Source organism: Hippocampus bargibanti, linkage group LG05 (genome assembly GCF_051943395.1).
Source record: "Hippocampus bargibanti isolate YZ-2025 linkage group LG05, ASM5194339v1, whole genome shotgun sequence".
In the NCBI taxonomy this organism is placed as follows: domain Eukaryota; kingdom Metazoa; phylum Chordata; class Actinopteri; order Syngnathiformes; family Syngnathidae; genus Hippocampus; species Hippocampus bargibanti.
The window spans coordinates 25,071,469-25,099,208 of record NC_142738.1 but is presented as its reverse complement, the minus strand read 5'-3'; the positions used below and the strand labels follow the sequence as shown (position 1 = coordinate 25,099,208).

General features: G+C 43.9%; 1 protein-coding gene across 1 annotated transcript in view; it reads right to left on the bottom strand.

Annotated features, from left to right (window-relative positions):
* Nucleotides 1-20,691: 20,691 nt before the first annotated feature.
* The window catches only part of nrn1la (neuritin 1-like a), a 65,918-nt gene continuing 58,869 nt past the window's right edge, over nucleotides 20,692-27,740 (bottom strand). Inside the window, exon 3 of the mRNA XM_088996394.1 lies at nucleotides 20,692-21,787. Coding sequence (XP_088852520.1) covers nucleotides 21,499-21,787 — 289 coding nt within the window. The 3' untranslated portion in view covers nucleotides 20,692-21,498. The remainder of the gene's footprint in view (nucleotides 21,788-27,740) is intronic.

Here is a 27,740-nt window from a genome sequence, read left to right as displayed (position 1 = left end):
ACATTAAAACACACAAGGCCCTGACCAAAAGTGTTGAATCACAAGCCACTGATTGGTGTTTTAAAAAACACCACAAATGAGTCTTGCAGACAATTTTATCCTGTTAAGATCAACTCTTAGATCATTCTGCTCAACGTGTGTGTCTTGAAACACAGTACAAAGGCATGGGACTGCATTGCTCAAGGTCTCAAACCCTCTTACTCTCTCACATATGCACACACTCTTTACTTTTACTTTCGTCCATCCTTACCGTCTAACCACTCATTAGTATAACCTTCATTCTCTTTCTGTTCTTTTCCTCATCACTGTGTTCATTCCACCTTTGCATACTGTATCTTCATATGTCCTTCAAATTTTTATTTCCCTTTAGATTTTTTTTCTTCTGCACTCGTTTTTTTCTGTCCCCTCTGCTGCCGCATTATCTGCATCCATTCATTTTCTCTTACTGTGTTTGCTTTTTGAAGAAGAAGAAATGTTTTAAAACAGAAATGGCAAAGGGTATCGGGATCACTGTAGATCACAACTTTCTTTTACCATACTTTCCTGTTTTTAATTCAAAACAGTAGGATGTAATGTAAGTCATGAAATGAAACTTCTTTGTGAAAAATAAACACAAGGGGAACTGAAACACATAAATAAATGATATTCATCACTGCAACACAGCAACCGGTCCATCCCACGTTGGCGTGGTCCACGTCATTCTCTTCAGACCGCAGCTCCGTCCTGTGGGGAACAAAAGAAGACTTGTGCCAGGTCACATGTCAAAAGGATTGGTTTCATTCTACACATCACACTTTCTTGGCGTTTCTTTCCCTATCAAAGTCTGTCTCATCATTTAGGCTCTGCAATGCATTCTCTCACAGAAATGGCAGTAAGTCATTGTTAGATGTTAGTTGGTTAGTACATGTTAGTAGTTAGTGAGTCTGCATTTCTGGAGGGCACAACTTTCTTGGGGAATGACGTTGCAGCCAACATCACTCATTACCAAAAGCGAACATTTTGGTAATGGGGATCTGAGCTATCTTCACTCCCACCTGGTGAGACAAGAAAAGTCTCAATTTGCCAACTGGGGACTTGTTTGCGTGAAAAACACGATCCATCTTTGACATTGCACAGATTATCAATTTGTATAAAACCAATCACTGTTCCAAAATTTTGGAGGCCAAATTTTGGCATGTCTCTCAACACCTGCATGGGAAACAAATCATGTGGCCTGTACCACAAAAATTTTGTACGTTGAACGCAGCTTCTCCTGCTGTTACTCCTCTGCTGGCACCCAAGCAAATCATCTCTGCAAATTTTTGTGGGGTAGACATTCGCATGTCGCCACATTGTTTGGGTGGAGGACAGCCTCCTAAAATTCTTTAGCGTGAGTTGACATGGTCTGCACACATTATGGCAATCTGCGTAAATAGTCATCATACTCGCCTTTTGTCATTCAGTCGGAGGGCACCAGTTGACAGTCAGTCTCGCTTCTGCATAGGACATCCATCCGTGCAAACCAGCTTCATCTCCGGTCACCATGGCACAGATGCCCCCGGGAGTTCTTCCCTTCCCTTGATTTTGAAGCTCAGAAATGCTAAAAAAAATAACTTTTTTCTAAATACAGACACACGCATGCACACACAGACACAGACCCTGCTCGGAGTGCAAGACTCCGGCCGACATAGCTCTCAGGGTCATTGAGACGCGCAAAGTGCCTCACCACGATAAGGTGGAGATCCCAGTCGAGACACACACACACACACACACACACACACACACACACACACACACACACACACGCACGCACGCACGCACGCACGCACGCACACACACGCACGCACACACACACACACACACACACACGCACACACACAGACACACGCATCCACACACACAGACACACACACACAGACACAGGCACACACATGGATTTATTATTGTGTTTTTGAATGAACGAGGTAGCAACACATTTTCGGTCTGTCACACTCTTTGTGTGGTATATCGTCAGTGGTCATCTATAAGAACTTGGTCTTCAAATGTTGAGGGTCATGGTTTAAATCCTACTACGGACAAAAGAAATTGCATCTAGCGAGAGAGGTGCTTGTCTGCATTTTGATTACTCACAAGGTGACCTGAACAAAAACTATCCAACTGTATATGAATATAGAATTGTATTGTCCACTTTTTTTCTGTCATGTCTGCCCAACTGTTAATGAGAAATTATTCAGCCGCGCAAATCTTTCGTCATGGACCTATTTCTAAAAATGTGTCTGTGTTTGAGCTGTTCTGCACTTCTGCCCTACTTTTACAGAGCATCGTAACAGTCCATGGTCGTATTAGTAAAGGGCTCCAATAGTATTATCCAAGTAACTTGTGGGGAAGGATAAGGGCTGCCTCACTGATTCACTCTCAGGGTCCTCTTAAAAGGGCTACATTTAGCAACACAACAAAATGAATATCTGAACTCTCCTCTAAAAATAAATGAACAGACATGTTCTAAAGAACCCTGGAAAAATATAGAGCACCTATTATGCTGCTATCTTTAAAGAAAACAAACAAACAAACAAACAAACTACATTTAACTGAATTACCAATGTGTAGCAAAAACAAGTTGCTTGCAACACAGTTACTGTTGAGATCGTCTGTATAAGAGTATCATTGAAATTGTGAAACCGCATTAGTGGTCATAGTGGCTTAAAGTAAAGTTTGTTTGTTTTTTTGTGTTGTTTGTGCTTGTATTGTAAGTTAGTAAGTGACCAGTATAGAGCTATATACTGTGTATATCAAAAAAGAAAACGAAATAAACACTTTATGAATGTATACATTTTATAAAATATTTTATACATTCAACAAAATCAAATAAGCTTTTGCTCAAACATAAAAAGCACTTCCCTTAGAAAGAATGGAAATTGTTGATACATTTTGTCTGTGTAACTATAAACTTCTGATAACTTACTGCTCTCTTCCGGTATGTGCCTTAGCAGCGGATAGTTGGGTGACAAAAAAATGTTAAAATATAACTTGTTTTTTTAAGAAACGAATTCTTTGCACAGGTCATCTGTTTATTTGTATTCCCATTTTCCTTGTCTGGCCCCCTTGTCATCTGGATCAACAGTGGTCATCTATCTATTTATATATGGTGCAGTGTAAAAGGCTGGAGCCAAAATTTCACATTGGCCAGTGAGTCTTCATCTGCTACACCACAGGTGTCAAAGTCAAGGCCCTGGGGCCAAGTCTGGCACCCCTCATCATTTTATTCGGCCCGTACAAGCAAACCAAGTTCCATGATGCTTGAACCAATATTTCAAATTGTCCCATGGAAACCACAATAACAGTTACACTATTCTTGACTTCAAATTTGAAAACAAGTTATTCATTAATTTGTTGTGTGCTCTGTATGTAATATGTGGAGGGGATTACACTTTGTAATGGCTTCCTCAAATTAATAATGGCCCCTGAGGGAAAACGTAAGTACAATATGGCCGGCGGCAGAAAACACGTTTGACACCCTTGCGCTACAACAACCTTTTGTCCAGTTTAATTGAATTTTGTGTGTGTTGAACTTTTGTTTCACAATTTTTGTTATCATATTTTGTATCACATTTTATGTAGAGTATTTCCATTCTGTCAACCCCACAGTGCAGAGATTCCAGCTTTGGCCTTGCTGTTTGGGGTTTGCATGTTCTCCCTGTGCCTTGCGTGGGGTTTCTCCTGGTCATACAGCTTCCTCCCACATTTCAAAATCATGCAGCATATGTTCATGAAACACGCCAAACTGTCCCTCGGTGTGCGTGTATGTGAGTGCAGATGGTTGCTTGTCTAATCCGCCCAACGATTGGCTAGCAACTATTTGAGGGCGTCCTCCGCCTCCAGCTGGGAGAGGTTCCAGCATGCCCCGCAACCACGTCACCATCCACATTCAAACTCAAATTGGGACAACTGTGTCCCCCATTTTTTTATCCCTCCGAAGCATTGGTCCGGGGGATGAATGGAAAACAGCCTTCAAGACACCTTTAGGGCACTTTGAATACCTGGTGATGCCGTTCGGGCTCACGAACGCGCCTGCCGTATTCCAGAATTTGATAAATGATGTGCTCAGGGACTTCCTCAATGTTTTTGTTTTTGTTTACCTTGATGATATTCTTATTTTTTCTCGCTCTGCAGAAGAACACCGGCAACACGTCCGACGGGTCCTGGCGCGGCTCCTGCAAATCCGGCTCTATGTGAAGGCAGAGAAGTGTGACTTCCATGTCCGCTCTCTGTCGTTCCTGGGGTTTGTTGTGGAGCAGGGGCAGCTCAGGGCCGACCCCGCCAAAACCAAAGCGGTGGTGGAATGGCCGATCCCAAAGACGCGCAAGCAGCTTCAGCGGTTTTTGGGGTTTGCCAACTTCTACCGCCGCTTCATTCGCGGGTATAGTCAGAAGGCACTCCCTCTCACTAACCTCACGTCCACCAAGCTCCCTTTCAGGTGGACTCCCGATGCTTAGGGGGCTTTCAACCGCCTCCGTCTTGCCTTCACCAACCCCCCTGTTCTGCGTCATCCCGACCCGGAGCTCCCGTTCACGGTCGAGGTTGACGCATCCGAGTCCGGAGTAGGGGCCGTCCTTTCCCAGCGCTCTCCCACCGACCAGAAGCTACGCCCATGCGCCTTCTTCTCCCGCCGGCTCAGCCCCGCCGAAGCCAATTATGACGTCGGCAATCGGGAACTGCTGGCGGTCGTCCTGGCCCTGCAGGAATGGAGACACTGGCTTGAGGGAGCTAAACACCCCTTCACCGTCTACACGGATCACAAAAACCTGGCGGCCATCCGGTCGGCCAAGAGACTTAACTCACGGCAGGCCCGATGGTCACTCTTCCTCACCCGTTTTGACTTTTCTCTCACCTACTGCCCAGGGTCACAGAACACCAAGCCCGACGCCCTATCCCGTATCCATGAGCTGGCAGAAAGGGAGGAGACCACCGCCAACATCCTGCCGGCCCAGCGCATCCTGGGCGCCCTGAGGTGGGAGGTTGAGAGAAAAGTCCAGCAAGCCCAGGGAACTACCACCATCCCCAGGGGCTGTCCCAAGGATCGCCTTTTCGTCCCCCCCCCCCCCCCCTACGCACTGAGGTGCTTATCTGGGGGCACACATCTAAGATAGCCTGCCACCCGGGGGTCAACAGGACGATCCAACTCATCGCCCAACGGTTCTGGTGGCCGGGGTTTAGGAGGGACATCACTCTCTTCGTGAAGGCCTGCCCGACCTGCGCCCGTGGAAAGGCCTCCCACCAGCCCCCGGCCGGACTCCTCCAGCCCCTACCGGTTCCGTCCAGACCCTGGTCCCACATCTCCGTCGACTTCGTGACAGGCCTTCCCCCCTCCCGTGGCAAGACGGTCGTCCTCACCGTAGTGGACCGATTCTCCAAGTCGGCCCACTTCGTTCCGTTAACCAGGTTGCCGTCCCCCACCGAGACGGCTCAACTCCTGGTTAACCATGTCGTCCGTCTCCACGGGATTCCGACGAACATCGTGTCGGACCGGGGACCGCAGTTCGTGTCCAAGGTATGGAAGCGTTTCTGTCGGTCCCTAGGGGCATCGGCGAGCCTGTCGTCTGGTTACCACCCCCAGACCAACGGACAGACGGAGAGGAAGAACCAGGACCTGGAGGCGGCCCTCCGGTGCGTGTGCCTCCACAACCCGGCGTCGTGGGCCCTGCACCTACCCTGGGTGGAGTACGCCCACAACTCCCTGGTCTCCGCAGCCACAGGTCGGTCCCCATTCATGTCCGCCTGTGGCTATCAGCCGCCCTTGTTTCCCACACAGGAGGGCCAGGTGGAGGTCCCGTCTATCGATCATCACCTCAGACGGGCCCACAGAGTCTGGAAGGAGACCAGGGACGCCCTGTCACGCACCGCATCCCGGAACCGGCGGGTGGCAGACCGCCATCGGCGGCAAGCACCCAGCTACCAGGTTGGGCAGGAGGTCTGGCTATCCACGAAGGACCTTCGGCTGGCAGGGTCCTCGGCCAAGCTGGGCCCACGCTTCACGGGTCCCTTCCCCATCGAGGCCATCCTCAGCCCGGTCTCGGTGAGGCTCCGGCTCCCACCCACCATGCGGATCCACCCCGTTTTTCATGTTTCCCTCCTCAAGCCAGTGGAGACCAGCCCCTTATCCCCCCCCCCCCCCCGGATATTGGACGACGGACCAGTCTACACCGTGCGGGAGATACTGGACTCCAGGCGCAGGGGCAGAGGAGTGCAGTACCTGGTCGACTGGGAGGGCTATGGACCTGAGGAACGTCAATGGGTCCCACGTTCCTGGATCCTCGACCCATCCCTCACCCGGGCGTTCCATGCGGCTCACCCATCCAAACCTGGTGGGCCGCCGAGAGGCGTCCCTTGAGGGGGGGGCACTGTCACATCTCGTCGCCATCCGGGGCGCGCCCCGCCCTTATGCTGCTATCTTTAAAGAAAACAAACACAAACAAACAAACTACATTTAACTGAATTACCAATCTGTAGCAAAGACAAGTTGCTTGCAACACAGTTACTGTTGAGATCGTCTGTATAAGAGTATCATTGAAATTGTGAAACCGCATTAGTGGTCATAGTGGCTTAAAGTACAGTTTGTTTGTTTTTTTGTGTTGTTTGTGCTTGTATTGTAAGTTAGTAAGTGACCAGTATAGAGCTATATACTGTGTATATCAAAAAAGAAAACGAAATAAACACTTTATGAATGTATACCTATTTTATACATTCAACAAAATCAAATAAGCTTTCGCTCAAACATAAAAAGCACGTCTCTTAGAAAGAATCGAAATTGTTGATACATTTTGTCTGTGTAACTATAAACTTCTGATAACTTACTGCTCTCTTCCGGTATGTGCCTTAGCAGCGGATAGTTGGGTGACAAAAAAATGTTAAAATATAACTTGTTTTTTTAAGAAACGAATTCTTTGCACAGGTCATTTAGTTATCTGTCCTCCACTCTTCCCTGTCTGGCCCCCTTGTCATCTGGATCAACAGTGGTCATCTATCTATTTATATATGGTGCAGTGTAAAAGGCTGGAGCCAAAATTTCACATTGGCCAGTGAGTCTTCATCTGCTACACCACAGGTGTCAAAGTCAAGGCCCTGGGGCCAAGTCTGGCACCCCTCATCATTTTATTCGGCCCGTACAAGCAAACCAAGTTCCATGATGCTTGAACCAATATTTCAAATTGTCCCATGGAAACCACAATAACAGTTACACTATTCTTGACTTCAAATTTGAAAACAAGTTATTCATTAATTTGTTGTGTGCTCTGTATGTAATATGTGGAGGGGATTACACTTTGTAATGGCTTCCTCAAATTAATAATGGCCCCTGAGGGAAAACGTAAGTACAATATGGCCGGCGGCAGAAAATTTGTTATCATATTTTGTATCACATGTTCCAGTAAAGTATTTCCATTCTGTCAACCCCACAGTCCAGAGATTCCTGCTCACGCCGTGCTATTTCGGGTCCTTCCCTATCGCCAAGATTCTGTCGCTGGGGTTTCTCCTGGTCATACAGCTTCCTCCCACATTTCAAAATCATGCCTCATATGTTCATGAAACACGCCACTGAGTGAGATGGTTGCTTGTCTAATCGATTGGCTAGCAACAGGGCGTCCTCCGCCTCCAGCTGGGAGAGGTTCCAGCATGCCCCGCAACCACGTCACCATCCACATTCAAACTCAAATTGGGACAATTTTGAGTGTTCCGTCATCCTGCTTTTATCATCCATGTTTTTAGAATGTAGGAGGAAACTGGAGTCCCCGGAGAAAACCCAGGTGTTTGTGCTTCCCGACCTCAAAAATGAATGTGGCACTATGTCTTTGAACTTCAATCCCCACTTTAGACTTTCTTCTGATGTCCGTGGGAAAAGAAGCATTTTTCGAGCTGGAAAAAAACCCTTTGTTTTCATTTTAAGCATTTTAGTCCAGGGTTGTGCCATCTAATTTGTATCCGCACACGCTGCATCACTCTAATTGACGGCAGGACATCGTTTTCTGCTATTTCCATCAGAAATGTTGTATTATGTGGTCCTTTTTCTCTTGGTGTCCATGGAGAGGGGCGCGTTTTATCACTCTAATTGACGGGAGGAGCTTGTTTTCTGCTATTTTCGTCAGGGTTTGCGATTGAGACAATTAAACACAACCAACACAAGAAATCCTGCTGCGCGCCATCAACAGTCTAAAACACAACACTGTTAGACACGTTACACATGGGAAAATTGACATGAGTCAGGAAAAAAAACTCCTGGACAAGAAGCACCTTGTGCATGGGCTGCAAAGGTGAATAATCAGATGCTAACTTGTCGGTGTAGCAGTTCTGAAGTCATCCCCAGATGGTAATACTATGTTACAGTTGCAGCATCAGACAAAAACTCCCACAACTCTTGCCAGAAACTGAAACCAAATGCAAACAGGAACACAACAGCCGCCAGCCTCTTCACAGCTTTCAAGACTGAACCCAGTTTTTCACTGCTATCACCGAATTTATTCGGGAATTGAAATTAGACGTGAAGCGGCAATTTGTTCCGGTTTTTGTATTTCTTACGGTGGTTCCGATAAAGCGCTGGTAAGACCTGTGGCAATGTTTTTTTTCTCTTCCACGAGGGGACAGCATTTTTCTTTTGTACAGCTGGCTCATGTTACTCCTTAACCAAATAAACCAAAAATGAACTTTTTTTCTGATAAAAGAAGAGAGTTTGAGGTTTCTGACACTGTGTTAAATGTTTATGTAGTCCTAAAACTCAATATTCTGTGAGTCCTGGAATTTGAGTGAAAATGACAAAAACTCTGGCACTGGAGTAGACACATTTTCGCACGTCTGGCAGTGAATGAGTTAATGTAACGAGGAATACCATTTCCAAACTCGGTTTCACTCCATGTCAATATATGTGAAGACAATGAATAAATTAGTCATAAACCAGTTGAATTCCTTTTCTATCAAGGTAGTAAAACATCGTGGGATGTAGGTCGGATAATTGGAGGAAAACAAAGGAGAAAAGAGGGCGCAGTGACAAGCACGGACAGATATTAAAGCACAAACACAAATGTTGTTGAATGTGTTTTCTTTACAATGACACAAGGTTGCTCTTGCAAGTGGAACAATCTTTTGGGAATGAGATATGCCTCGATATACAGTATTTACAGCGCCTTTTGAAATGCCAAGGTCATTTCTCGTATGTGGAGAGAATCCATGTCGTGGGGTCTGTGTGCATGCATCACGCATCTTTGGAAAATCCCATCTTTAAAAAATGTCACGTTTGAGTTTCTCCGTTGTTTCAGATGAGAACGGCACTGCTGCTGGTGCAGGAGAGTCACATAAAATGCATTGCTTGAGCCTATTATCTCGTTCAGGTATAAGGAATTACCCAAATGAATTGCCCAACAGCTTTTGAGGTGCTGCAGTACTAACAGGCATCGAAAGCATCGCATTGCATGCTAAAGTCCATACACATTGAAAAACTACTACAGCACACATACTGTATAAAAGGCTGGCTGATGATTAACTCAACAAGCCATTTTCTACCAGAGTGACAAACACATCGTGACAAGTACGTCTTGTACTCCACTCCCCGTAGAAAACCCAAAGGGTCTATCTACTGTACAAGGTTTAGCATATTTTCGATATGGGAAATGGAATTATATGCTTGATTTGCATTTATATTTTCCTCAATTCTGTCATTGTGAAAACCGTCACATTAGGTTCCTATTGTACTATGTTTGCATTGTACATATTGATAATGTCGGCGGCTGTGAAATAAAACAATTACAATGAAAGGAGTTTTAAACATGGCACCTGCACAACTCACAGAATGTTGTGTAGGCAGTGTTTCAGTTCACAGTATTTGAAATGCACAACAAATGCCTAAGTCTTTAACATTTTGCTCATATGCATGCACATTGATATTTGTATTTCTCTCTGCTCCATTTGGGGTTCATTCCAGTGTCCTGCAGGAATGCATCTTGGGATGACATATTAGATACATAGTTTATTTTTATTTTTTTAAGAGAAATTGTGCCCAAATAGCAAATATCACAATGTGCGCACAAAATTGGCTATGGAAAAGGAACCAATTCAAACCTACTTTTCGACTTCCAAATGTCGGAAGACAAATTTATATTTAACCACATTTTAGTGCAGTAGATGTGTTTTCGGAAAAATGAGGCAATTTAATTTCTATGTTATTGTGAAAAATAATGTATGTGGAATTTTTGATCACGAAGGGCACCAGCGTTAGCTCATGCAATTCAGTGTGTAAAATATCAACCACTATCCGAGTTCCCCCTGAACACTAACAAAAAATTTACCACAACTCAAAAGGTTGACACTTAAAAACCTCACTCTTTCCCTACTCAAACACTAAGGTGATACATCAAAGATGGAGGAAACAAACTTTTCATAATTCAAATCCTTTTTGCCTGGCGAAATACCTGTACTGTCGACAGTAGGCTGTTCACAGACTAGCTATTCACTGATTTTTATTTTATACACTCTTTAACCTGAATGGCAACCTACATTTAGCCAATGTTCAACAATGCAAAAAAAAGCATTACATACAAAAAAATGTCTGCGATCCAAACTATGGTTAGCATGTTCGTTGTACTAAATTCATCCTATCTACTTGATAACTAATGTTAAGCAGATTCCTTACTTACAGACAGTGTATTGTAGGTGTTCAAATACCTGACATGTTTCGGCGACTACTTCCGCCTTCGTCGAAACATCGCCTTCGACGAAGGCGGAAGTAGTCGCCGAAACATGTCAGGTATTTGAACACCTACAATACACTGTCTGTAAGTAAGGAATCTGCTTAACATTATATATGGTTAGCATGGTTAGCACCTTACAATGTATCCGGCATTCATTTCCACCTCCAAGTGTGGGTTTTGCATGTTCTCCCCCAGTGACGTGCAGTCAAGGGAGGCAGGTGAGGCCGTGCCACACCTGTCATCATGGAAATACCAAATGAAAAAATAAATTAAACAGTTATATTTATTTCGTGATTTGTACTTTAAAGTTCTTTTCCATTTAATTTCACCATTTTTTAATTTCTTTATTGAAAATCGCTGAATTTTCACATTTACCGTTCAAATACTAAGGAGAGACGAGCGGTGAGGCAGCAGCCGGCTGAGCCTCGCCATGGATTGGGCAATGACTATGCTAACTGTGCTGGCTTGCTCAGTGAGACCGCATTGCTGTCCCTCTATCGATATTAAAGTGTTCAAACACTTTTAGGATATGAACTACATTTCTACAGTTTAGTTGGTGTATGTAATGTAGCGTCACTTTACATTTTAAACACTGTATTACAGTGTTAATTTTATTTTATTTTGTATCAAAACTGTGTGCATGGGTGAGGCACACAGTTCTCCTGCCTCATGACAGGGGGCGCTGGTGATTACAGAGATTCTTCTTGCGCCTCCTCGGCTGAAGAATAATAGAATTAGTGAGAGCAAGCTACAGTAAACAGTTAGCAAGTTAAGTGCAACCATCCAGTCATTTATTTGTGTTGCTTGGCCTTGTTTTCAGAATGGAGGATTACATATCTAAATTGGAAGAAATAGAGAGACTTTTAAAACTGAAGAAAGATAAGGAAGGCTTCTACAAAGAAGGTATCGATGCCTTTCTTCAGAAGGAGCGGCGCATGGACTTCATTTATAAGTAAAGGTAACACGATAATAACGTTTTTTTTATTCGATTTTCTATGCTACAGTTTATATAAAGAATACTGACGTGACATTTTAAACAAAACACGTTAACTGTTGCCAATCAAATGGCAAACCTACTTCCTTTAAAAATATTTTCGACTTCCAAATGTCGCAAGACAAATTTCTATTTAACCACATTTTAGTGCAGTAGATGTGTTTTCGGAAAAAAAAGAGGCAATGTAATTTCAATGTTATTGTGAAAAATAATGTATGTGGAATTTTTGATCACGAAGGGCACCAACGTGAGCTCATGCAATTCAGTGTGTAAAATGTCAACCACTATCCTAGTTCCCCCTGAACACTAATGGAGATGTCACAGTTCCAACCTTATAACAAACAAATGAAAATTCTTCCAAAACCGGATGTGCTTATGAAACCGAAACGTCAAAACTTTTTTTTTTAATTAGTGTCAATATACTTTGATGGAGACATATATGGATGGAGATATACTTGGATTTACAAACATATGAACTCTACTCTGTAGAGTTCATATGTTTGTAAATCTAACTGTGATGACGTCAGTGCCTCACCAGCCATGAACCTCACCGCACGTCAATAATCTCCCCATGCAAGCATGTAGGTGTGCTTGTAAATATTTTTTGTGTGCCCGGAAATTGTCTGACAATCAGGTCAGGCTGTACCCTACGTACAGTGCAAAGATGGCTGAGATGGGCTCCGGCACATACAGCAACCCTCCTGGGGACAAGAGGATTGGAGAAATGGATGGATGGATGGATGGATGGATGGATGGATGGATGGATGGATGGATGGATGGATGGATGGATGGATGGATGGATGGATACTGTAAATCCTTCAGACAGGGAGCCCGGAGTGGAGATTGAACAATCGCCTTCTGCAAAATAACCACTGGTCCATCGACCCGGTCACTCAGGTCAAAGGGCAAAAACGTTTTTTTTTTCTTGAGACCTCCAAGAACTCCTTTACAATGCATGTGTTTCCTGCGATTTGAATCTTTTGCCCGCGCATCTTTGAGTATTTGTGTGACTGTGACATTCCAAAAGCCAAACAATTTTGTGGTTCCTCTGGCATGTGGTCGCGTGCTCTTTGTGTTTAGTTGTTCTCCATGTGCTTTCGCACTTAAACAGTGATTCAGTCATTTTGCAGCAGTTAATTGCACCAATGAAGGTTTCTTCAGATTTCCAAAGGATAAAGAAATATGTAACCAGTGGATCGGAAAGTCGAAGGGCGCGCAAGAATGTGTGGTCACTTGCAGTCGCCAAGGAAATACTCCAACCTCTGTGCTGATTATTTCAAATAGATGTGCTTCTACAAACATTTAGCAGAGAACATTAACTCATTCACTGCCAGACGATGTGCAAAAATGTGTCCACTCTAGTGCCGGGGTATTTGTCATTTTCATTCAAATTACAGGACCCACAGAATATTGAGTTGGAGGACTACATAAACATTCATTTCAGCGTAAGAAACCATAAACTTTCTTCTTTCATCAGAAAAAAAGAGTACATTCCTAAGTTATATGGGTCTGGAGTTATCTGAGCTTGAAATTGGGGCAGCTGTACAACATACAATACAATACAAACATTGATTTATATAGAGCTTTAACAAAAGGTCCAGCTGTAATAAAGCGCGAACATGAGAAAAAGGGAAATGATGCCCCCTTCTGGAAAAGAAAAAACATTGACAGAGGCCACGGCGAGCGCTTCATCGGCACCCAAGAACGAAAAAACAAAACCCTAACAAATTTGTGAATGGCGCTCTACATCATATTTTCAATTCACGAATAAATTCATGAATGGCAGTGAATGAGTTAAGCTCAAACCTATGTTCTATGCCAACAATTTTCCTTTGCAGAACTTGATCTCAATCCGCAGCGACAGGAGAATTAACCCTGGTTTTCGTGGAGCTTTAAAGTGCCGCAGGCAAGAGGTGAGCACTTAATGGTATGCACTCGGAATATCTGAGAAAAATTATTACGAATTGAGGCGTTGAAGAAGAAAAAAACTCTAGTGTGTTCTGTACTTATACTGCCAACGTGGCCTTTCTGTGGAGCATGTTATAAGCACCCCAATTTATAGCCGAGTGCTGTTGTCTTTACTGCACATATGATACACATCTCCAATTTCATGCATATAAAATGCAGCTCATGATGGGCTCTACGATGCAACATATAAAACCGACGCATTATTGTGGCTCCAACACACACAGCACGGCTGACTGTTGATGTCTAACGCCATTGTGCTACCGAGTTGAGGTTGTTCGAGAAAATATATAGTCACAGGAGTGCAAAAATGTATCAATCTGTATTTCTGAGCTGCATTGAGTCGACTCTAATCCAGGCTCCTCACTGGCATTGTCTCTGTCCTCACTTTCACTTTATATGCCACTAACCCGGCTGAGATGCCCTGATAGGGTCAAACACGCACAGTCCGACAAGGTCGGACAACAGATGTTTTTGTTGGGTGCTATGTGTAAAAATGCTACTCTTCGAATTCCAATACATCGCTTGCCATGGAATTGACTGTGTTGTGTTGCGCATGGAGATCGTATAATACCTCTCTGTTGTCTGTTACTGAAACATCACTTCCAGTAATTATAGCGGCAAGAGTAACTTCAGCCACAATGCCACAAGCTTCCAGTTGGTTCGGAAAAGGTGGGAATGAGTCATTAAAACCTATTTTGAATCCAACTGTGGTTGATAATTTGCAAAAGGTGAGGTTCATGTCTTACAAAACATATTAGCAGTGAGAATGTGGCTTTTAAATTTTACCCCAACTCGAGGGGCAAATCTCAAATCTCAGTTGAAAATGGATTTTCCTTGATCTTTAATTGCATTTTCTTTTGTTTTATTTTTGATTTAAATGTTTCATTTTCTGGTTTGTTTGGCCTTGTTTTATTGTTGCATTCTGTGAATAGATTACACAAATGACATATGTGTTCTTCAGCAAATAAACAAAGTTGGCTGGAGACGACACATAACATTTAAAGGACAACCAACGTCCCCGGACAAGTTGTGTCCATAATTTGTAAAATGGCTTCAAATGACTTCTACTGAGCGTACTTTAATAAGATTCCACCGCATATAGCTATATTTTACGTTTTAAGACTCGCGCTGAATACTCCGGAAGTCTTGTTTTTGAGTTGGTGACAAGTCCGTACGTGATGTCACTAAAGGACCGCCCCTGACCGTAAAAATGATGCATTGTAGCGGTCCTTCCATCACGTCAATGTATTTTGCTGTACAGTGGTACCTCGGTTCTCGAACGCCTCACAGTTCGAACAAATCGGTGTTCGAACAAAATATTCGAGATATTCTTGGTTTGGCGTTCAAACATCAATCGGTGTTCGAACGCGCTGAGCGGCACACGGGTGTATCGCTCTCTCCGTGACCAACTGTTGTCGCATGTGGGCGTGGAACGTTTGCGTTGTGTTGCCTGCTTAACACTATGAGGACTCCACTTGCTCAGCGGGTTTCAAAACTCTGAAGTACACTTTTGAGTCAGGGTGTAGTCCGAAGCAGGCTTCTGATTGGCCGCCGGTGCAAATTGGGTATTGCCAAACGAACGTTCGAAGACGCGAAAAATTATGACACATAATGTTTGTTAAATCCTCTCGCAAATTGCCAAACGAACGTTCGTTTGACAATTTGCATACTCGGCACCGGCAGCCAATCAGAAGCATGCTTCGGACTACACCCTGACTCAAAAGTGTACTTCAGAGTTTTGAAACCCGCTGAGAAAGTGGAATCAATGTGGCTCGTAGCGATTTGTTACCTGCTTATGGTGCCAAAAGCAAATGGCACATGAGGGTGCAAAATGATGCAATGCCAGAAGATGACATAAATTTATGGGACGCAGGGAAAATACCTCGGACCGGATACACTTGCGCATTGATGGAAGAGTCCAGGTATGGTGGCGAGTTGAGTCAATCATCTGGCATTGGCGAGGTGATCGCGAACCGTATAAATGCCCCGTGTCTGTGATTAGAGAATTGACAGCAGGTGGAGAACGGCCGGAAGAGGCAGCCCTGCCTCCTCTCCCCCGCTGTCAACTCGCAAGTGACAGGAGCAGAGAGGTGGTTTCGGTGTTCGAAAAAAATCGCTTTTCGAACAGGGTCCTGGAACGAATTATGGTAGAGAACCGAGGTACCACTGTACTTGTTTGGTCTGGGGACCTCGTGTTGCACTCAAAAGCCACCAGAAGAGGGCGTCCAAGCGCCATATAAGGAATTTATCAGGCTGTGGAAACGGAGGTGGCCACAGGAGGTCGCCATTTTGTGCCTCTTTTTTTGGTAAGAGATTTCCCTTGCAATGCTGCCTCAAAATGGCACAAATAAATTATTTAATCGATTGCAAACATGTATGCCTTCCTCTTCAGAACTATTTGAATCATATTCATAACTGGATGTGTAACAAGAAAGCATATTCTCCGAATCTGAAGCCATTGTTTTGATTCACTAGCAATGCAAGACGTCTTGGCGTGACGTCACAAACTGGGGATGGGACTTTCTGAAAATGCCCAATTCGCAGCTCAATTTTTTGCAGATTTTGGACACTTTAAGTCATTTTTATTGGTGTTTTGCATTTGACTAAAACTATCATACTGCATATTTTCGGTATTTTCGATGCTATAAAACGTTTTTCTGATGTCAGTTAAAAAAACAAAAAAGTGACGTCGGTTGTCCTTTAAGTCTTGCTCATACTAACTCAATTTGCGACTACGTCACGTGGAGCACGATAATGTTTTTCTTTTTTTAGAAAGACAGCAGTTACATTTGTTGTTGCTACCTATCAGCACATTTTTTTTCTTTTACCATTTGTGTTAGGGACATTCCAAAAATGAATGAAATCATCAATGAAGTAAAACATATTCCTTTTTTTCATTATGACTACTGTAATTTCTGGATATTGTAGACCAAGAATGTCACATGTAGTCACGGCTTCCTCTTGAGGGCCATTATGAATTTGGGGAAACCATTAAAATGTTTAATCTCCTCCACAAATTACATGCAGAACGCACAACAAATTAATGAATAACTAGTTTTCAAATTTGAAGTCAAGAATAATGACTATTATCGTGGGTTACATACGACAATTTGAAATTTTAGTTCAAACTTGAGCAAGCATCATCACACTTGAATGCTTGATTTGCTTTCGTGGGCCGAATAAAATGATGTGGTGGGCCAGATTTTGTCTCTGGGCCTTGACTTTGACATCTGTGTTGTAGTTCCATGAAATTAATTCACTTTATCCTGACTAGGGTCGCAGGGGTTGCTGTCTTCGGGCGACACGCTAACCACTGGCCCACTGCGCCGCACCTATGAAATTATTACTGACAAATTATTCTCTACCTGAGTTTTTCAACAACTGCCAGCTAACATGAAATGCATGGATGGGCTTGTGCCTTGTGCTTGTCATGGGCAGCATTTTCACAGCGCCGCTTTGTTCAGCGGAAGGGTTGGTGCTGGTGGACAGTCTGCGGCTGGATGGATGCATGGCTTGACGAGCCCGCAATGAGAAGAAAGGAGCTTCAGCGCAGAGCGCCGATGCTTATATGGAACTGTTGCGACTTGGAATTGAAGCGTATTTACGTGTGACAGGAAATGGTAGACAGTCTTTCCATCAATGGTTGCTACAGATCCGTGTTTACTTTTAACATTTAGCTTGTAACAGACCTGCACATTTCACAATTACGTCCTTGATCCACTGGTGAAAAGGATGCTTCGATCCTCTCCTCTTTCATCACAAACTGTTTCATACAACAAAGAAGGTGCGGAAAGTGCTCATGATTGAATAACTGTCTGCGTCTTTTGTGTTGTGTCACATTATTAGTTATTATTTGTTTGTGTTTTTTTGTTGTTTTGACTTCTAAATGGCGCTGCGAAAGTTGCTGCCTTTACATTAGGTCCTGTATTTTATTTTTCGACTTCTTCGTTTCCTTTCCTCTTACTTTGATCACTGTGCTGCTGTGAAATGTAAACTTCTCCACTGCAAGACTAATAAAAGATAATCCAATCCAATCTTGGGAGGCACCCTCTATACAATCACTCGGGTATAGCTGAGTATGCATTCTGCATGTAGGACATAAAATGGCACAGCATATCAAACTTTTCATGACTCATGCTAAAGGGCAACAACTTATCTGCATAACAGTTGTTTCTAAATGGTTCCAGCTATGTGATGAAGGCCTCTCAGTACTAATTCTGGCGGTTTAATTAAAGTTCAAAACGAGCATACCTTCTCTAACCCACTCAAGCATATCTCGGGGTGAAGTCTCCTATGTTAAAATTAGAAGTGGACATTTTTCATTTTGATAGATTAGTCTCCATAATCCTTCCCTCTTCTTTTTGTCTTTAAGTCTGCCGTTGTTTTCGTAGCCCATGACTTTATTCCCTTAGGTAATGTTTTCACAGCACGTGTAAACAGAAATTTCTTGACGTTTAAAATTTACTAGACTTCTTTTTTTACATGAATATCCCAAAATACTTTGGACAAATAACATCCATTTACGCCACATTTGAAACATGATTTTTCTTGATCTCGCGCTGTAGATTGAAAATCTAAACTTGCATCTGGTTCGGTAGATCAACCGGCTCAATCCATGGTAAAATCCAAATGTCTTTCTTGACATCTTCTTTGTCACAGTTATTCATTCGCTGTTTACCTTTTACAAGATTCTTATACACTTGCCTTGAAGCGGTCATTTCATGTGTACACTGCTTTCAAGTCGGACAGCCTTTATTTATTTTAGGTGAAAACAAACAAACAAACAAACACACAGCTCTCATTTCAACACGCGATGTTAGACAAATAGTTTCAGTTTGGTGCATCCTAACTGAGAACAAAAAGTGTTTGTTTTCAAAGTGGGCTTCTCTTTTCTCCCCCATTTGACTGCAGTGTGATCCTGAGCCAGACAGAAGCAACTGTTCCCGGCAGCCAGTTAGAATAACAAACATTTCAGCAGGCCTGAAGGCTCAAACTACAATTCCCGGAGCATAAAATACACTTGGCTTATGATCGGGCTGCAGTGCTGTCAGAAGCACATATTGGTCCCATAATGTAAAGCTACTGTGCAGGATGCCAAAGAGGGTCCCTGGAGTATTCCAGACCTGGATAAGAACCAATTAAAAACACTCACACACGCACACACACACACACACACACACACACACACACACACACACACACACACACACACACACACACACACACACACACACATGCACACACACACACACACACATACACACACACACATGCACACACACACACACACGCACACACACACACACACACACGCACACACACACACACACACACTCACGCACACACACACAGCTCAAGCGCACGCTCACAACGCAGTGACTTCCGCCCTAAAAGTCGTTGACTGTTGTCACACTTGGATAGGAAACTGCTGTGTCATTTCAGCAAATAATGAATAGCTGTAAAATGGTTATCCTTTTGTCAAAGGTAAACGGGGTATGTGTCAATGTTCTTTACAAACTAGTCCAAGAAAGTCTCCGAGAAATGTTTAATTTCCACATCTTTTTTTGTGTGTGCAATTTTTCCCATTGTGGGAGGAATAAAGGTTTTCTGATTCTGATTCTTACTGCATTTTTTCAACCATTAATCCATCAACCCATCCATCCATTTTTCATACAGCTCAATCCTCATTAGGGTCGCAGGGAGTGCTGGAGTCTATCCCGGCCATATTCGGACACGAGGCGGAGGACACCCTGAACAAACAAGCATGTGTGCTCACACTCACACCTCAGGACAATTTGAAGTGTCCAATCAGCCTGCCATGCATGTTTTTGAATGTGGGTGGAAACCGGAGGACCCGGAGAAAACCCACACATTTTTTTTTTCAGCGAGCCTGTTTTTAACACAATTTCATTTTTCAAAGAATCAATCACACTGTGCTACAATACAATTTTTTCATTGATGCGTAGGCAGCACAGTGACCAAGTGGTTTGCACTGCTGCCTTAAAGGACAACCGACGCCCCAGACAAATTTGTAAAATCACTTCAAATGACTTCTACTGAGCGTATTTTACAAAGATTTCACCGCATACATTTTATATTTTATGACTCGCGCTGAATATTCAGGAAGTCTTATTTTTCAGTTGGTGACAATACCTACCGTGATGTCACGGTAGGTATTGTCACTGGCCGAGAAAGCGACACACAATGCATTTTTTTGGGTACTTTGTTTGGTCTGAAAACGTGTTGATTCGTGATGGCGAAATTAGAAGGAAAACACATAAATAACGCGATGGTGAATCGTTGTGTGTTGCACCAAGAGTACTATTTGATATGAGCTGACACAAATTCCCAGCAGACAAATCAGCCCATTTCCAACGGAGCTTGGGCGCCATCTTGTGCACTTTCTGGGACGCTACATTTCAGTTCAGATGCCTCAAAATGACACAGAAGGACTTCTTTAATCGATTACAAACATTTATGCTTTCCTCTTCAGAACTATTTGAATCATATTCATAACTGGATGAGTAACAAGAAAGCATCTTCTCCGAATCTGAAGCCATTGTTTTGATTGTCGAGCAAGGCAAGACGTCTTGGTGTGACGTCACGAACAAGGGGGCGGGACCTTCTGAAACTGGCCATTTCTGGTTTCATTTTGAAGTAGTTTTTTGACACTAAGTCATTTTTATTGGTGTTTTTCATTTGACTAAAAATATCAGCCTGTGTGTTTTGGGTATTTTAGTTGCTGTAAAACGTTTTTCTGATGTCAGTTAGGAAACAAAAAAATGGTGTTGGTTGTCCTTTAAACTTGTGAGGGTGAGGGTCGGAATCTCAGCAATATCCCCCCACCCTCATTCAGCCTAAACCTGCCTGTTAAGCCCACATCCCGTATGTTCTCGGCACAAATCAGCTGGGATGGGCTCCAGTTAGTCCATTCACACTCATGTTCACAGTCACTGAGTGGAAACTGAACCCACAATGACTGATAAACCTTTAAATACATTTTAAGAAATTACAAGTGTGTAAACGGAATTTGTATTTGTAAAAGTAAAACATAGTACATGAAAGAGACTTTATCCACAGCTTTAAACCAACACGTTAAGTCACAACAAATTGTGAAGAGCATAATTACATCCTTTGACAGCATGTGGTTTTGAGTGAGATCAAATGTGTGGGACAGCTTGAAATTCCAGAGGGATTTGATGTGATCAATCCAGTGCTTTCATGCGATGGCTCATAAATGGATCTGTCTTATCAAGCATGGAATCTCTGGAGAACAGTGACAATTTGTGGCTGCAGCGGAACACTCTTCCCCACCTCATCGGTATTAGATAGCTGTGCATGAAGTAAAAGAACCTTACAGTTTAATTAAGGTATAGACTATCATGCTTTATGTACTTGATACGGACACATGCACCTTTAAAGATCGAGACAAGCTGTGCACTCTACGGGCTGTTAAATCCTTGGAGTTCTTCTGCAGATAGATTCATTCAAAGGCTTGTAACAGGCAATTGTCCTATTGTCTGCTGTTTTGATGAACCTGAACAAGCCGCTGGATACAGATCATAGCTTTGTCATTTTTCCCAACTTTAAGGGTTAAATAAAAGCATTAAGACAGCTGGCTGTTTCCCCCTCCCAACTACACGCTACCAGTTCACAACAGTATCATTTGAAATCTGTAAGAAATCGGATTCAGGAAATTCAGAAAGAAAGCATGCATTCTCTCTTCTGGTGTTTCAGAAAAGGTGGACAGTGATAAAATTTGGAGGCGAAAATGCACAAAGTTCATGTCGTATTTACATCAGTCCCATTCTATTGAGACAGTTCTGTTCAAAACAGCAACATCAGAGGAGACAGAAGCAGGATTAAGTAGTAGGTGGCTGCCAAACGACTGACTCGTCCTCTTAGAGACTCTTGGTTGAGCTCTCCTTGGATGTGGGACCCACGCGGGTATGCTGTGGTTAATGTGTGACTGTCACGGTTGGAACACATGTCGTAGAGGTTTCCTGAAAACTGCATCTTCTTAGATTCTTGGCGGAGAGACTCCCAGACGTTTGCTGCTTCCTCTGGACAGCCGATCATTGCCACGTTGGCACAGGCGTGAAACTCATCCCAGGACCTGAGAAAAAAACATTTGGAAAAATGTGAGATTGATCTGAGGATGGATCTCATTCCTTTGTCACTGTTGCCGTTTTTTCTCGATGTTTGCCTTTTTTCGCTTAATCACGTTTAATTTTATACTACAGTATGTCCTTTTGTCCTTTGTCGCTTGTTCATCTCGTCAACTCGTTACGTTTTCATTTCCGCTCATTCCAATCTGCCCTGTGTCAAATTAATCAGCTCCCTCCAGCCACTCGTTTCTTGTCCAGGTGTGCCTCGCAGTCTCGCCGGTTTGCTTGTATTTAGTTGAATGTTTTTTGCCTCTTTATGTCAGAGTTTTGTGGTGATAAGTATTGCTTTTTGTTAATTATTTTTTCATCCTTTGATGGATATTGTTTTTCTTTAACCATCAACATGATCACAAAACAAAGACGGAATATTCTGACTAAAGATGCACCCAGCGGGCAGTGCACGGCAGTGCACAGCATTGCCTTAAATGCACACAGTCTATTTGCTGCCATCATCCTTCTGCTAATGAGGATTTTTCACACCCAATTCCTACTTTGTGGCAGCCCCGTTCCAGCGACACAGTAGCAACTCAAGGCACCTGGTCTGTGCAGAAGCGCCATGAAAGTTACTCCTGACCAACCTTTAAAAAAGGAGATGAATGACAAATGTTTAAGGCCGCAACATGACACTGATGTGGCTGATAGGCATGATCAAAACTTAAAAACAATAATAGTTTAACAAAAATACTCATTACTAAAAAAATTGTAATCCATATTTCACAAGTGAATCGTGATGAGGCCAAGAAATATACGTTGGAAGGAAAAAGAACAGTGTGATGTCACACATACACACACAAATAAAATTACAAACACCTTTTTATAATTTATCACAGAATGGACAGTTCCAAAATATAAATAAATAAATAAATAAATAAATAAATAAATAAATAACTGATGGAGAATAAGAAGTTATCATATTTAAGTTTCATGCTGTTATATGCTTAGTGAACATGTGTGACTCGAACACACAATTGCCGCACGTACGTACATACGTACGTGCGTGCACGCACACACGCGTGCACGCACACACACACACACACACACACACACACACACACACACACACACACACACACACACACACACACACACACACACACACACACACACACACACACACACACACACACACGCTGACTGCTTAAGGTTGTCCATCGTGTCCGATGATGACAGTCCAACTCTACTTCTTGTGAAACCATTTCATGTGACTGTATAGCCCAATCCGTGAGCCACACTGCTTGCCACAGGCAGAGTAGGTGAAGGCATTGACTGGGGTTGTGGGTGTGGCGCTGGCTTCATGTCTCCTTTGACGTTTCGTGGTCCGTCGGTCACCTCGCTCTTCCTCAAGTTTCTGTACTCCTTGTTGGAGAAGCTGCCGCCAGAGCTGCAATGTCCTCCAGCTGGGTCGGGTTCAGGCAACATTTTTTCATGGCAGTCATCACATGGTCTTTATAGCGCCTTTTTGGGTCTCCTGCCAGGTGGCGGCCGAGATGGACCTGGTCATAAAGCACCTTACGTGGCAAGCTCGTCTGGCATCCGGATCACATGGCCTAGCCAGCAAAGTTGGTGCTGCATGACTGTAGCCTCCACACTGGTACAGTTGGTTTTGCAGAGTATTTCAGTGTCTGGGACTCTGTCCCTACAGGAAAGTCCAAGGATACATTGTAGGCACTTGATGTGGAAGGCCTCAAGCATCCTGAGGTGGCGACTGTACAGGGTCCATTCTTCGCAGCTGTCGAGGAGGGTTGACATAACAACAGCCCGAGAAACTGCAGTCTTGGTGTGGAGTTTGAGATCTTTGTTTTGAAAGACTCTCTTCCTGAGTCTGCCAATAGATGCTGATGCCTGTTTGATCCAGTTTTGTATCTCTCTGTCGATGCTGCAGTCATCAGAGAGAAAGCTGCCCAGGTATTTGAAAGACTGCACTATTGCTAGTGGCTTATTGCAGATGGTGAAGGTTGGTGAATGAACTGGAGGAATGGATGCCCACTGACAAATTACCTCAGTCTTTTCCTCAGATTTTTCCACAACACAGAGGCCCTGCCTGCCATAGGCACCTGCAGCAGCTGAGAGACTAGCTTGTAGTGCTTCTGGTGTGTGGGCCACAACTGCACAGTCATCTGCATATTGGAGTTCGATGACTTGCTCTGATCTTACTTTCGTGACTACCTGGAGCCTCCTGATGTTGAATAGATTTGGGTCTGGTGCTATTCCCTACACTTCTCCTGAAGCTGCCGTGCTGTGACCACCATTTCTATGGTGCTCCTGTTCTTCCTGAATCCACACTGGGATTCTGGCAGCAGATCTTCTGTGATGCAGTTTATCAGTCTATGTAGCATCACTTTAGCCAGGACTTTACCAGCAACTGCCAGAAGTGAGATGCCATGGCTTTACCACAGAGGAATTCATCCCCCTTGCCTTTGTAGATGGTGACAATATTTGCATCTTTCCACTGCTGAGGCACAGTTTCATGCTTCCACACATTGCTGATGAAGAGGAAGAGGGCACAAGTGCAAAGGGAGCCTCTTTGCTTGAGAATCTCGGCCGGGATACTGTCAGGACCAGGGCTCTTGTTGCATTTCAGAGATTTTAAAGCACTCTTAACCTCTTCAAAGGTTGGTGGAAGGTCAAGGTCTTGGATGGTGGGGTGATCAGAGAGTTCCTTTACAACTAAAGGGTCTGTTGGGGAAGGCTGGTTGAGTAGAGATTCAAAGTGTTCTGTCCATCTTTTGGTGTTTAGCTTCTGGTCTTTTATGAGTGTTGTACTGTCGCTAGACTTCAGAGGGGAGACAGTACAGTTTCTTGGGCCATATATGACTTTTGCATCATAAATATTGTGCATATCGTTTTTATTGGCATGAAATTGTATTTCAGCCGCCTTCAATGACCACCACTCATTCTGCAGGGCACATAGTTTTGACTGCACCTCCGCCCTGAGTTTCACACATGCACACAGCACTGTGTGCTGTGTGCATGTGTGAAACTGTGTTTGAGCATCAAGGTTATTGTGCCTGTGTTGTCATCAAACGAGTCCTGGTGCATTCTGCGCTTGTATCCGATGGATTTGGATGCTGCCTCATAGAACCTTGAGCTGATAACGGACCATTTTCAATCAATGGATTCCTCTCCCAGAAGGATAGGCTCAATATTTTCCAGGTTTTCAGCAAGGAAGAGACGGAAATTGTCCCGAGCCATATGCTCTCCTAGCCAGGTGCAGTCCAGCCTCTTCTTCCCTGATCTCTGGAGACGAATAGCAGGGCGTACTTGCCCTCGAAGCCTGGTCATCATGAGTCGGTAGTCGGTCCAGCACTCCTCTCATTGTGCGAGTGAGCAAGACGTCTTTTATGTCCGAGCGTCTCACAATGGTGTAGTCGATCAAGTGCCAATGTTTAGAGCGTGGGTGCATCCAGGATGCTTTGTGCTTGTTTTTCAGTTGGTAGATGGTGTTTGTGATGGTCAAGTCATGCTCAGCACAAAGACTGAGCAGCCGTAGGCCATTTGAATTCACATGTCCAATGCCATGCCCACCAATAACCCCACTTCACACCTTGTTGTCCTTCCCCACTCTAGCGTTAAAAACGCCCAGCAAGAAGATCTTATCCTCCTTAGGTATGCCGCGGAGGAACTCATCTAATGCCTTATAGAAGCTGTCCTTAGTGTATTCCTTTGATGGTAGGGTACGTGCATAAGCAGTAAGAAGGGTGGCATATCTTTTTTTTAGCCAGAGGGATCCTAAGTGACATAAGCCTTTAACTTATGCCAATCGGTGATTCTGGGAGTTTTAGCAGGTGACTATTTTTTATTGCAAGTCCCACACCATGCTGATGCTTTCCACCTTGAGAGGGGGGGGGGGTAACCTTGTCCTTCTTCCTTTAGGGAGCCTTCATACTGGAGTCTGGTTTCACTAAGTGCAGCGATGTTAACGTTGTAGCGATTGAGTTTGGCTGCAATGAGTGCAGTTATGCAATGCAGTTTTGCAATGCAGTTTTGCAATGTGTGCGGTGAGGTCTAACAGTGTTGATGTTGGTGTTCAGGAGTGTCCTTATGTCCCATGATGCCAGTATGAGAGGGATTATTTTCTTTGTTTTATTTCGACCGCTGAGTGGAATTCCCGATTTGTGCGGTGGCCTATCCAGGATTTCTTTGAGTTGGCAATGTTTGGGTCACATTTTCTCGGCCCTTCCCCAGTTGGGGTGAGCAGTGCGGTCCTGAATAGGGCTGCTCAGTCGCACGGGGGTCTGCCGGGAGCAGGTGCCACTCAATTCCACCTGCTAGCAACCATGAATAGTCCCGTGCCGCTGGTGTGCAGAGTTCTGATAAGGAGCCTCCGGTGCATTCATACCTGCTCCCGTCACCAGACACCCCATCACCACCAGATTCTGGTCAATTTCCGGTAGCTGGTCCCACCGAGGTAGAGATGGATACCTGCGCGGAGAAATTATTTTAAGTGCAACTGGGGGCGCGCATGTCCCAGCAGCACTTCTTCACTGTAGGAGGATGGGATCCGGTGGCAAGGGGAGCCCAGGATGACCGGCACTCTTCCACAGTTGCAGGAGGCTGCCGGAGCTCCAGTCTTTCTGAGGACCGCCTATTGTGTGCCACCAGAATACGTTGCTTTTCTCTCAGGGTGTGCTCCCATAGCCTTAGTCTTCCTAGACTCCCCACTAGGCAGCAGGGCACACACACATGCATGCACACACGCACACACACACACACACACACACACACACACACACACACACACACACACACACACACACACACACACACACAGACACACACACACGCACATACATTTTTCATGAATTTGCTGTTAATATTGATGACATCAACAGGACATCGAAATGAATGAATATGGACTACCTTTAGACTACAGATAAATACAGACATAAACCTGAATATGTGACAAAAACAAAATATCAAATATGGAAAATGTAGCTTATCTTTCAGTGAGTCACCTGCGTTTTAGTACGATCAAAGACAAATGAAGTAAAACTACATTTCTTTAAATATTAAAAAAAATTATCGGAATAAGTTGTAAATATACAGTGAGAGCTCAAATTACGAACACCTTATTTTACAAACTTTTTGTCTTTCGAACGTCAAATTTCTAAAAATTAAACCTTATAATAAGCATTATTTTCATAATACACACCCACCACGGCTGGTGCAGTAATGTTCGGCGGAAGAACACCAAAGCACACGACCTTTGGATCTGGCGGAGTGATCTTCGGCGGAAGCACATGACCGAATTGCGCTCCAGCCGGCGCTACTTTCCACACCCCCTCTCATTGAATGCACACGTCGATCACCTACGTGGAGCTTTTTGCTGATAATTTTACTATGATGGGACCGAAAAAAAAACACCACAGGCTCGTGTTCAGCCCAAGAAGACACAAAATAAAATCACCGTCGCTGAGAAGAAGGAGATATGATGTGTGCGTTTGTGTGATTTAGTGGCAGAGTACGGCTATGCTAAGTCAACCATTGCTACCATTCTCCGGAACAGAGAAGCCATCAAAGGTGCGTCTGTTGCAAAAGGTGTTTCCGTGCTCTCAAAGCGACGGTCTTGGGCAATCAAAGAAGTTGAAAAACGTCCTTTAATTTGGATTAACGAAAAGCAGCTATGCGGCGACAGCGTGAGTAAAGTTATTTTATGCGAGAACGCACGGCTAATTCACGCCGATATCGCCATGCGCCAACCTGGAAGTTCGGCGCTTATTGAGGATTTTAAAGCCAGTAACGGACGGTTCGAGAACATCTGAGGGCAAGGAGGAGATTACTGCAGCATCAAGTGACCTCATAAAGGCAATTTTGGCAAAGTGGAATGATGTGCAGGCATTTACAGAACAGTTCTATCCAGAAAAGACTGTGGCTATGACAATAATCAACATGATGAACGAT